A 13,595-nucleotide genomic window follows, 5' to 3' on the forward strand; every position below is an offset into this window, starting at 1 on the left:
ATATATATATATATATATATATATATATATATATATATATATATATATATATGACCTAGTGGTTTGGGTATTGCACTCATGATCGCAAGGTCGTGGTTTCAGTTCTTAGACTGGGTGGTGCATTGTGTTCTTGAGCAAAACACTTCATCTCACATAGCTCTGTGACAACGTTGACACCTCACGCATGGCAACAACATCGATTTTATGGGGAGAGTGAGCTAATGTGCAACACATACATTTGACCCCTTTCAATGAATTATTGGGGCAGGTCTTTTACCTTAGGGTAAATCCCAGCTGCTTCTTTTTGCTTTTTCTACTATTATAATCCAATATGCAGTCTCAGTTGTAATTCCTATTAGCAAATGAAACATATGTAATGGAGAATAAATGAACTATTGAGTGGATGTCCACTGTGTTGGAAGTGTGTGTGTTTGTGAGTGTGTTTAATCACAAGTACCCCAGCTTCGGCCCTCACTCCACAAACACCTGGGGATCCGGCAAAGAGTTTGACCAGAACATACACAAATGCACCCACAAATACCAATCTTAAAGATACACACATTTCCCATTAACAGTTTTCTGGAAAACTTGTAACACACCCAGAGATGATGCTTTTGGTACCAAGGAACATAACACTTAATTTAATCCTTAATTTAATCCTTGCTCGGTTCATTCAATCGTCTTTTCCACAGCAATCAGAAACCAGATGTGTCTGTTCACCGCTAACATTAGAGAACAGTCACTATATTTCATTCCACATTTGTCAACTCTGAAGAGCACAAGGTTACAAAACCGGACTGTTACCTCACACTCCATTCAAACCCTTGTGTAAAACTGCTTGATAAGATCATCCGTGAAGGATTGAAAATGATGATGATGATGTGTGTGTGTGTGTATATATATATATATATACAGTATATTGTATTATATAGTGTATATATATATATAATATATAATGTATATATATACATATATTATATAGTATGTGTATCAGCATGGCTGCAGCTCTAAGCTGAAACTATAAACAACAACATATATATATATATATATATATATATATATATATATATATATATATATGTGTTAATTTAGATGATAATATAATACACACACACACACATATATATGCTATATAATATAATATGTATATATATATATATATATACACTATATAATATATATATATATATATATATATATATATAATATTATATAGTGTATATATATATATATATATATATACATATCATATTATATAGCATATATATGTGTGTGTGTGTGTGTATTATATTATCATCTAAATTAACACACACTCACACAAACACACACATAAAACTGTGTATATTGAGAATGATAATGATGAAAGGGTATACATGTATTGTAGTGTTTAGTAATGCTTTTCATGCTTTATATATAGATACATACATAAATACATATATATATATACATATATACATACATAGAAATCCACACACACACTACCACTGTTGCATATGACCAACACTGACCCACTCACAAGCACCACCACCGCCACCACCATTAAGAGCCGTTGTCCAGCAAAGTGGAATATAACTGGCCATTAAGTGGTGTTACATTGTTACATCAGTGAAGTGATGACCAGTAGTGCAGCTAGTGTGGTCATCTGGTCTAATGTATGGAAGCATGATGGCATCACTTCTTCTCAGTGGTTTGACAGTGCCGGTGGAGGGGATGGGGGCAACAAATGTGTGTATAGGGCTTTCCTATAAGTCGGTTATCTCCCTTGGCTAGGCGGCGCTCCATGTAGATAATTAAACTTCCGGAGGCTACCCACGCCATTGTTATTGTTTTACGTCTTATCATGGATGTAAAGCAGCTTGATGATTCAGCTATCGAAGTACTTACTGTGCCTGAGTGAAAGAAATATTTAGGATTATATGGACAGTATGTTACTGGAAGAAAGGCGGACTTGACTGAAAGGTTGAAAGGAATAAAAATTCTGTCGATGAAGAATGTCAACAAAGTAAATTCATCGGACGATAAGTCTGAAGTATCGGACGATACTTCAGACAGGAATAAGCAGAAGCTTATATCTCCTCTCGGTTAAGTATTGCCTGATCTAAAGATCTTTGTAAGTTGCCGAATTTCGTAGATAATGACATAATTACCTCGTGCTACGGATGAAAGCAAAGCAACAGTTAAGGAGTGGCATATTTTACCACGACAGACACGTATACAGCATCGAATACCACGATGTGAGTGAAAGCTGTTCTCACTGTATTGTCCGGTGTCTGGTAATCCCTTCGAAACCGACATCAAACCAAGAAAAGAATCCTGACCACAGAGTGTGGGTAATTATGTCAAAGGTCACTGGCAATGTGCATTCAGCTGATTGCAACTGTTAAAGCAAGTCACTGAGCATGCGTACATGTCATACGGGAGAGTTCCAATCAGGGGTGGATAACACCTTATAGGAAAGCCCTATAGGGGAGTAGGAGTGTAGGTGTAAATATGCCGATATATATATATATATATATATATATATGCACAATTATAAATAAGGGCAAAAGAAAAAAATTTCTATGCCAATATGCTGAAAAAATAAACTTTATATTGATATAAAGTCTAATTTTTCAGCATATTGGCATAGAAATTTTTTTCTTTTGCTTTCATTTAAAATTGTTTATAATTTTCACCTTAAAAGGTATTTTAATATGATGGCCACTGATAAAATTAAAAAAAAAAAAAAATTTATCCTTATATTAGAAGTAGGAGTGGCTATGTGGTAAGTAGCTTGCTTACCAACCACATGGTTCTGGGTTCATTCCCACTGCGTGGCACCTTGGGCAAGTGTCTTCTACTATAGCCTCAGGCCAACCAAAGCCTTGTGAGTGGATTTGGTAGACGGAAACTGAAAGAAGCCCGTCGTTTATATATATATATATATATATATATATATATATGTATGTATGTCTGTTTGTCCCCCCACCATTGCTTGACAACCGATGGTGGTGTGTTTACGTCCCCGTAACTTAGCAGTTCGGCAAAAAATCCCGATAGAATAAGTACTAGGCTTCCAAAGAATAAGTCCTGAGGTCGATTTGCTTGACTAAAGGCGGTGCTCCAGCATGGCCGCAGTCAAATGACTGAAACAAGTAAAAGAGAGTATATATATATATAGAGAGAGAGAGAGAGAGAAAGGGAGAGAGAGAGAGAGAGAAAGAGGGAGAGAGAGAGAAAGAGAGAAAGGGAGAGAGAGAGAGAGAAAGAGAGAAAGGGAAAGAGAGAGAGAAAGAGATAGAGAGAGAGAGAAAGAGAGAGAGAGAGAAAGAGAGAGAGAGAGAAAGAGAGAGAGAGAGAAAGAGAGAGAGAGAGAGAGAAAGAGAGAGAGAGATAGATATAGAGAAAGAAAGAGAGAGAGAGAGAAGGTACATGGCTGAGTGGTTAAGGCATTCAGCTCACAATTGTAAGGTCATGAGTTCAATTCCTGGTGACATGTTGCGTCCTTGAGCAAGACACTCATGTTACTCCTTTCCACTCAGCTGGTAAAAATGAGTCGTACTTGTATTTCAAAGGGCCAGCCCTGTCACACTGCATGTCACGCTGAAACTTCCTAAGAACTAAGTTAAGGGAACATGCGTCTGTGGAGTGCTCAACAACTTACATGTTAATATATATATATATATATATATATATATATATATATATATATATATATATATATATAACCAGCTGGTCGTGCTACTTCAGGCTGATGACGAGCAAAGACTCAGAAACATGTCCCTGAATGCAGGCTAGGTTGGGTGGAGGAGTTTGTCTCCCCCTCGCAAACATAAGGACACAGGAAATGTGTCAAGGCTGACAGGAAGCGGTCCAGCTTCCTAGGGCTAAATAGCAGTAGTATATTCCCTTATTGGGACTGTCACGTTAAGTTGGCAGTATACAACTACTTTATATATATATATATATATATATATATATATATATATAAATATATATATATATAATGTGATTAAAATCAAAATAAGCAACAAGGATATCCAGAGGTAATGCAGTATGATCGTTTCAAGCAACTCCATTTAATTGAACAATGCGATCATTACATCAATTTAAATGCAGAGCAATCCTCAGCTCGATGAAGACATAGAATTCAATTAAATTAAAACCGATGGACACATTAGCATAAATTTACCTAAAATCTCCAAGAAGGTAAGGAGATAGACAAAGAACATGCTTTCTTCAATTAAGCATAGAAGCTCCTAAGGTATCAGGAAGAAAGATTTGTTGCAGATTTTGCTTGTCACTGTTTTATGGGGTCAGTTTTAATTTATAGACTAGTTTTATCAAATCTTTGTATACCTAAGGTGGAGAGAACAAGGAGAGTGTCTGTTAGGAATGCGGCTGAGGGAGTCGACAGAAATCAGTGGGTATAGTCATAAAAAAACTATACCTACTGGATGTGTGCCTATGTATTTATAACCAAGTGCTTACTATTGCATGGCAATATCACAATTGAGTGTTAGGTTTGGGTGGGGGTAAATTAGAAATTTACAGAGGATTTATAAGGCAAATAAGAAAATGGAGAAGATATACAATTGACAAACATCAGCCAGTAAACATTGAATTATATCTGTTTACTAAATGATTACAAACATGTGTGAGTGATACAAATTAACAGTGGAGGCGCAATGGCCCAGTGGTTAGGGCAGCAGACTCGCGGTCATAGGATCGCGGTTTCGATTCCCAGACCGGGCGTTGTGAGTGTTTATTGAGTGAAAACACCTAAAGCACCACGAGGCTCCAGCAGGGGATGGTGGTGAACCCTGCTGTACTCTTCCACCACTACTTTCTCTCACTCTTTCTTCCCGTTTCTGTTGTGCCTGTAATTTTCAAAGGGTCAGCCTTGTCACACTCTGTGTCACGCTGAAGATCCCCGAGAACTACGTTAAGGGTACACGTGTCTGTGGAGTGCTCAGCCACTTGCACGTTAATTTCACGAGCAGGCTGTTCCGTTGATCGGATCAACTGGAACCCTCGACGTCATAAGCGACGGAGTACCAACGTTCAATGTATGTATGTATGTGTGGAGGCGCAATGGCCCAGTGGTTAGGGCAGCGGACACACGGTCATAGGATCGCGGTTTCGATTCCCAGACCGGGCGTTGTGAGTGTTTATTGAGTGAAAACACCTAAAGCTCCACGAGGCTCCGGCAGGGGATGGTGTTGAACCCTGCTGTACTCTTCCACCACAACTTTCTCTCCCTCTTTCTTCCCGTTTCTGTTGTGCCTGTAATTTTCAAAGGGTCAGCCTTGTCACACACTGTGTCACGCTGAATATCTTCGAGAACTACGTTAAGGGTACACGTGTCTGTGGAGTGCTCAGCCACTTGCACGTTAATTTCACGAGCAGGCTGTTCTGTTGATCGGATCAACTGGAACCCTCGACGTCGTGCTAATGTTTCTCCCAGCTCGCTACCTTTCAATTACATTCTTCGTGCTCTGCTCATAGTAGAGGGTCGTTTGGGTTTCAAGCTTTTGGATTAGGGGATACAAATGCAAAAATGTTGGGACCCACTGCTCTGAGCATTTTGCCTGGCTTACTAATGACTGCTTGCTCACCACCTTAAGTAGATTTTTCTAATAATGGTTTCAGATTTTGACACAAGGCCAGTAATTTTGGCGGAGGGGTAAGTTGATTACACTGACCCCAGTGTTTGACTGGTACTAATTTTATTGACCCCACCAAAAAGAGGAGAGGCAAAGTCAACCTCGGTAGAATTTGAACTCAGAACGTGAAGATTGGACGACATGCTGATGAGCATTCTGCCCAGCATGGTAACGATTCAGCCAATAATAATCTTAGTTGCTCAACCAATCAAGTGGTGTGTTAGTTGTTGAGTCTTACTACAATGTGTGTGTGTTTGTATGTATGTGTTTGTGTGAGTATGTATGTGTTTGTGTGTGTGTCTATGTATGTGTGTTTGTTTGTTTCAGTTTCCATCTACCAAATCCACTTACATGGTTTTGGTCGGCCTGAGGCTATAGAATAAGACACCTGTCCAAGGTGCCACGCAGTGGGACTGAACCCGGAACCATGTGGTTGGAAAGCTAACTTCTTACCACACAGCCACTGTATTTTTTATATATCAATTAGTGAAAGAAATTATTAAAGAGTAAAAATATAAAGAGAAACTATATCTGTTCGCTGCTGTGTATATATATATATATATATCTGGTCTCCCAGCATGACACTGACCAGATGACCAATTAGTCTTTGATACACATTCTTGCCGAATCAGTGAACTGAAGCAATGTCATATAAAGTATCTGGCCCAAGGACAAAGTGTGTCTCTTGGTGCAAGAATAGAACCTGTAACCTTATGATCGACATTCTTGTATATTTTGTCTATCTATCTATCGGTCTGTCAGTCTGTCTGTCTGTCTCTCTGTCTGTCTGTCTGTCTACCCATCCATCCATCTATATCTATTATCTGTCTGTCTGTCTGTCTGTCCGTCTATCTGTCTGTCTATATATACAATCTGTCTACTATAGTTTAACCATGTCTTTTATTTGTTGGGCAGCGAAAGTCAAGAATCTTTCTTTTATGTCTTAAAATCGCTTCTGCGAAATTTGTGGAGGAGGAAGAGGAGGAGGAGGAAGAGGAGGAAGAGGAGAAGGAGGAGAAGGAGGAGGAGGAAGAGGAGGAAGAGGTGAAGGAGGAGGAGGAGAAGGAGGAGGAGGAGAAGGAGGAGGAGGAGAAGGAGGAGGTGGAGAAGGAGGAGGAGGAGAAGGAGGAGGAGAAGGAGGAGGAGGAGAAGGAGGAGGAGGAGAAGGAGGTGGTGGTGGCGGTGGTTTTGGCGTTTCTCTTCTTTGAGGTCGAAGCCTTTGCGACGATATCGCTGTTCTTGTTGCTGGTGGCAACGGTGGCGGCGTTCACGCGTACACCTGCACCTGTTCGCGTGTGAAGCTGAAGCCGTGGTGAAGGGAGTAAGGAAATGAACCTCGCCAAGAGAGAGTTGCCATGGAGACCTGCCTTCGTCTACGAATTGGCTTCAAACACGGCCGAGTCTCAAAAACGACCAAAAAAAAATGGCGAAGAAAAGCCGAAAATAATATTAGATAATATCGGTAAATTCGCCACAAAAGGCAGGTTTCCCGTGCAAACAAATTACACAACCGAATGCATTAGTTATTGCACAACTTTGACATATAAAAATATAATCCCAAAAACAACTTTTTAAGGCAATAAAAGGGTGTTAAAACTATGAAGGATTGACCAGAGCTCAAAAACAAATAAAAAAAAATTCGTGTAAAATAACTGGGAACGAATTGGAACAGAAACAGAAACCTGCACGCGCTGGCGAACGGGAGTGGGGTGGGAGGAGAGGGTTGGGAAGGTTCAGATCGTCAGACATCGTCAGTCGATGGCCTCTGAACTGGAAAGGTTTGACCAGAACTCAAAAACGAAATAAAAAATTAGTGTGAATGCGTGCGTTCATGTTCGTGTATGTGTGCGTTCATGTGCGTGAATGCGTGTGTGCGCCTGTGTGTGTGTGTAAGTAATTGAACGGGTGAATCTGTGTGTGTGTGTGTGAAGCAGACACAGAAGAGAAAGGGAGACAGTGGATCGTAATGATTCAGTTGTTGCACAACTTCGACATAAAAAAATATAATCCCAAAAACAACTTTTTTAAGGCAATAAAAAGGGGTTAAAACTATAAATGTTTGACCCCGAGCTCAAAAACGAAATAAAAAAATTTGTCTAAAACAACGTTGCTGGGAAAAAACAAAAAAAAAGAAATGCACGCGCGCTGATAGCTGTGTGTGTGTGTGTGTGTGTGTGTGTGTGTCTGGTGTAAGGGAGACAACTCTGTCATAGTTAACGTGTGGGTGTGTGTGTGTGTCTGTATGTGTTTGTCCCCACCCACTGTCTGTCTCTCCCTCTCTCTCTCTATCTATCTATCTATTTATCTATTTATTTATCTTTCTGTCTGTCTCCCGTAAATCCTTGAGTATAAATCTGCATTTTGTCTACAAAATTTAATGGTCAAAATCCCTAGTTCGTACGATATACGAGGTTGAAAATGAAAAATATTATTCGTAAGGTCGCCATTAAGATCGCCAAAATGGCGACCTTACGGTTTCAGGCAAAACACATCGAATATATTATGGGAGTTTGTTAGATTTCGTCTGAGGGAAAGAGAAAAATTTGTGGTGTAAGGGAGACAACTCTGTCATAGCTAACGTGTGCGTGTATGTGTGAATGCGTGCGTTCATGTTCGTTTATGTGGGTTTGTGTGAATGCGTGTGTTCATGTGTGTGTTTGCGTCAATGCGTGTGTGCGCCTGTGTGTGTGTGTGTGTAAGTAATTGAACGGGTGACTCACTGTATGTGTGTGTGTGTGTTAAGCAGACACAGAAGAGAAAGGGAGAGAGTGGATCGTAATTGTGAATGTGTGTGTTTGTGTGACAGAGACAGACAGACAGAGAGCGTATGTGTGTGTATGCATGTTTGTGTATATGTGCGCGTGTTTACTACATATGACTAAACAATTGGTTCCGAATCTGGGATCTGCCGACCCCTGGGAGTCCGTGAACTAAATTCAAAATACATAGGCGCAGGAGTGGCGGTTCTGGGTTCAGTCCTATTGCATGGCACCTTGGACAAGTGTATTCTGCTATAGCCCTGGGTCAACCAAAGCCTTGCGAGTGGATTTGGTAGACAGAAAATGAAAGAAGCCCGTCGTGTGTGTGCGTGTGTGTATGTTTGTGTCCCACCCCACCATCGTGCGACAACCGATGTTGGTGTGTTTACGTCCCCAGAGAACCATAGAACAAACGCTAGGCTTTTACAGGGTGGGGCATAAATACTGTTACAAAATAAAACACAGATTTATCCCGACAAAAATTTATTTAACAACCCACTATTACAAAATATGCTTTGCAAATGCCCAAGGAACAATATGGTGTAACTTTTATTCAAAATGCTTACCTCCTGCCTTCACAACACTACGAAGTCTTTTTGGGAAGTCATCTATAGCAGCAAGCACAACATGTAAGGGTATTTTAACCCAGCAAAGCCTGCTCTACTCCTTGCCAAAATATTGGAGCTCTAAAGAAAAAATTGACCAAGTGCTGGGTTAAAATACCCTTACATGATGTGCTTGCTGCTATAGATGACTTCCCAAAAAGACTTCGTAGTGTTGTGAAGGCACGAGGTAAGCATTTTGAATAAAAGTTACACCATATTGTTCCTTGGGCATTTGCAAAGCATATTTTGTAATAGTGGGTTGTTAAATAAATTTTTGTCGGGATAAATCTGTGTTTTATTTTGTAACAGTATTTATGCCCCACCCTGTAAAAGCCTCGAATTGCACCATGGTATCAAAGCGCCTTCCAGAATGTCCTCGATGTACCGTTCTTTGTTTATCTTGATTCCTTGAGGGACAAAAACAAGTGGAGTTTTCCCTCTTTCAGAAATGGCTGTCCACACCATCACTGATGCTGGTTTATGGGTTCTGAAAACCTTTCCGGCATTACCAGATATTGCCTCAATACTATTAGCAAGGATTCGGTCATTTTGATGATTGTGAGACTGTTGAACTGAGAATAACTTTTCATCACTAAAGATGTTACGGAGCGTGCCATCTTTAATACGGTTCAACAAGAGTCTGCTTCTGCTGAGTCTCTTTTCAATTGTGGGCGTGGAGGGAAGCTGTCTCTTTTGGAGTTTATAGGGTGACAACTTTAGGTCTCTTTTGCATATCCTCCGCGTAGTCCTTGGCGATGTTTGTTCTTCTTTTGCCATTCTCCTCATGGATCTTCTTGGATTTCGTCTGATTTTTTTCCCTAACATTTTTGATGAGTTTAGGTGTTCTGGAGGTGCGGGGATGGCCTGATCTTTGTCTATCTTTCATCGAAGAAGTTTCCTGGTAACGATCAATCGTCCTTTTTATCAACATTCTGTTAATTTTGAGGTTTTTCCCTAACTTGAATATTTCAGGTGGACGCATGCCCTTCTCATGTTGCTCTATGATAGGAAGGTAGATAAAACACAAACCCCTTCAGGTAGATGGCCCTGCTCAGTATGTAGAAAAGGAGTAGGTAGTAACTCTATAAGATGTACCCGGTGCAACCTATGGACACATAAGAGGTGCAGCAATATCAAAGGCAGGTTAACTAGGAAGTTAGTTTTTGTATGTGGCAGATGTTCAGGTGCAATAAACATTGTAAACAAAGAGGAAACAACTTCTATCCCATTCCAGGGAGAAAAACTAGAGGTAGTTGATAGCTTCAGCTATCTGGCTGACCAAGTTAGTAGTGGGGGTGGGTGCGCTGAAAGTGTAGCTGCTAGAATAAGAATAGCCTGGGCAAAGTTTAGAGAGCTCTTACCTCTGCTGGCGACAAAGGGACTCTCACTCAGAGTAAAAAGCAGACTGTATGACGCATGTGTACGAACAGCCATGCTACATGGCAGTGAAACATGGGCTGTAACTGCTGAGGACATGCGTAAGCTCGCAAGGAATGAAGCCAGTATGCTCCGCTGGATGTGTAATGTCAGTGTGCATACCCGTCAGAGTGTAAGTATCTTGAGAGAAAAGCTGAACATTAGAAGCATCAGTTGAGGTGTGCATGAGAGACGATTGCGCTGGTATGGACATGTGGTGAGAATGGATGAGGATAGCTGCGTGAAAAAGTGCCACACCCTAACAGTTGAGGGAACCCGTGGAAGAGGTAGGCCCAGGAAGACCTGGGCTGACGTGGTGAGGCATGACCTTCGAACATTGGGCCTCACCGAGGCGATGACTACTGACCGAGACCTTTGGAAATGTGCTGTGCGTGAGAAGACCCGGCAAGCCAAGTGAGATCGTTGCCAGTGCCCCTGGACTGGCTCTTGTGCGGGTGGCACATGAGATGTACCATTTTGAGAGTGGCCGTTGCCAGTACTGCCTGACTGGCATTTGTGCCGGTGGCATGTAAAAGCACCCACTACACTCTCTGAGTGGTTGGCGTTAGGAAGGGCATCCAGCTGCAGAAACTCTGCCAGATCGGATTGGAGCCTGGTGTTGCCATCCGGTTTCACCATTCCTCAGTCAAATCGTCCAACCCATGCTAGCATGGAAAGCGGACGTTAAACGACGACGATGATGATGATGATGTATTCAGATGGTATTGAGAACAATAAAAGACAATTGGGATATTAAAATGGTGTTGGGAACATAGCAAAAGACAAATATTATTCTATATTTTTGAGATCAGGAATTACGTACATTATTTTCAATGGATGGATAAGTGTCTTCATCTTGTTTGTTATCAAAAACGAAATAAAAAAATTAGTGTAAAACAACTTTGCTGGGAAAAAACAAAAATAAAAAAAAGAAATGCGCGCTCGCGCATATCTGTGTGTGTATGTGTGTGTGTCTTTGTATGTGTTTGTCCCCACCCACTGTCTGTCTCTCCCTCTCTCTCTCTCTCTCTATCTATCCATCTATTTGTCCACCTATATATCTATCTATTTATTTATCTTTCTGTCTGTCTCCCGTAAATCCTTGAGTATAAATCTGCATTTTGTCTACAAAATTTAATGGTCAAAATCCCTAGTTCGTACGATATACGAGGTTGAAAATGAAAAATATTATTCGTAAGGTCGCCAAAATGGCGACCTTACGGTTTCAGGCAAAACACATCGAATATATTATGGGAGTTTGTCAGAGAACAATTTGTGGTCTAAGGGAGACAACTCTGTCATAGCTAACGTGTGCGTGTGCGTGTATGTGTGAATGCGTGCGTTCATGTTCATGTATGTGGGTTTGTGTGAATGCGTGTGTTCATGTGTGTGTTTGCGTCAATGCGTGTGTGCGCCTGTGTGTGTGTAAGTAATTGAACGGGTGACTCACTGTATGTGTGTGTGTGTGTTAAGCAGACACAGAAGAGAAAGGGAGAGAGTGGATCGTAATTGTGAATGTGTGTGTTTGTGTGACAGAGACAGACAGACAGGGAGCGTATGTGTGTGTATGCATGTTTGTGTATATGTGCGCGTGTTTACTACATATGACTAAACAATTGGTTCCCAATCTGGGATCCGCCGACCCCTGGTAGTCCCCTGGGAGTCCGTGAACTAAATTCAAAATACATAGGCGCAGGAGTGGCGGTTCTAGGTTCAGTCCTATTGCATGGCATCTTGGACAAGTGTCTTCTGCTATAGCCCTGGGTCAACCAAAGCCTTGCGAGTGGATTTGGTAGACAGAAAATGAAAGAAGCCCGTCGTGTGTGTGCGTGTGTGTATGTTTGTGTCCCACCCCGCCATCGCGCGACAACCAATGTTGGTGTGTTTACGTCCCCAGAGAACCATAGAACAAACGCTAGGCTTTTACAGGGTGGGGCATAAATACTGTTACAAAATAAAACACAGATTTATCCCGACAAAAATTTATTTAACAACCCACTATTACAAAATATGCCTTGCAAATGCCCAAGGAACAATATGGTGTAACTTTTATTCAAAATGCTTACCTCGTGCCTTCACAACACTACAAAGTCTTTTTGGGAAGTCATCTATAGCAGCAAGCACAACATCTAAGGGTATTTTAACCCAGCACTTGGTCAATTTTTTCTTTAGAGCTCCAATATTTTGGCAAGGAGTAGAGCAGGCTTCATTCTCCAGAATTGACCACAAACAATAACCAAGAGCGTTAAGATCAGGTGATGAGAGAGGCCATTCTTCTTTGCTGATCCAGGACGGCCAGTTGTCTCTACACCACTGTTGTGTTAATCGAGACGTGTGGCTCGTCGCCCCATCTTGTTGGAAAGTCCAAACTTCATCACCGGACACCGAATTGCACCATGGTATCAACACGCCTTCCAGAATGTCCTCGATGTACCGTTCTTTGTTTATCTTGATTCCTTGAGGGACAAAAACAAGTGGAGTTTTCCCTCTTTCAGAAATGGCTGTCCAGACCATCACTGATGCTGGTTTATGGGTTCTGAAAACCTTTCCTGCTTTACCAGATATTGCCTCAATACTATTAGCAAGGATTCAGTCATTTTGATGATTGTGAGACTGTTGAACTGAGAATAACTTTTCATCACTAAAGAAGATGTTACGGAGCGTGCCATCTTTAATACGGTTCAACAAAAGTCTGCTTCTGCTGAGTCTCTTTTCAATTGTGGGCGTGGAGGGAAGCTGTCTCTTTTGGAGTTTATAGGGTGACAACTTTAGGTCTCTTTTGCATATCCTCCGCATAGTCCTTGGCGATGTTTGTTCTTTTGCCATTCTCCTCATGGATCTTCTTGGATTTCGTCTGATTTTTTCCCTAACATTTTTGATGAGTTTAGGTGTTCTGGAGGTACGGGGATGGCCTGATCTTTGTCTATCTTTCATCGAAGAAGTTTCCTGGTAACGATCTATCGTCCTTTTTATCAACATTCTGTTAATTTTGAGGTTTTTCCCTAACTTGAATATTTCAGGTGGACGCATGCCCTTCTCATGTTGCTCTATAATAGGAAGGTAGATAAAACACAAACCCCTTCAGGTAGATGGCCCTGCTCAGTATGTAGAAAAGGAGTAGGTAGTAACTCTATAAGATGTACCCGGTGCAACCTATGGACACATAAGAG

At 41.1% G+C, this 13,595-nt stretch overlaps 2 protein-coding genes across 2 annotated transcripts in view; both read right to left on the reverse strand.

Annotated features, from left to right (window-relative positions):
* LOC128251536 (adenosine receptor A3-like) overlaps nucleotides 1-13,595 on the reverse strand; it is a 187,777-nt gene that overhangs the window by 139,589 nt on the left and 34,593 nt on the right. The window lies entirely within an intron of this gene.
* LOC149130160 (uncharacterized) lies at nucleotides 9,322-9,786 on the reverse strand. The gene has a single exon (XM_089345851.1). The coding sequence runs from the start codon at nucleotides 9,784-9,786 to the stop codon at nucleotides 9,322-9,324; it is 465 nt and encodes a 154-aa protein (XP_089201977.1).

This window comes from Octopus bimaculoides, chromosome 30 (genome assembly GCF_046866305.1).
Source record: "Octopus bimaculoides isolate indiv1 chromosome 30, ASM4686630v1, whole genome shotgun sequence".
Classification (NCBI taxonomy): Eukaryota; Metazoa; Mollusca; class Cephalopoda; order Octopoda; family Octopodidae; genus Octopus; species Octopus bimaculoides.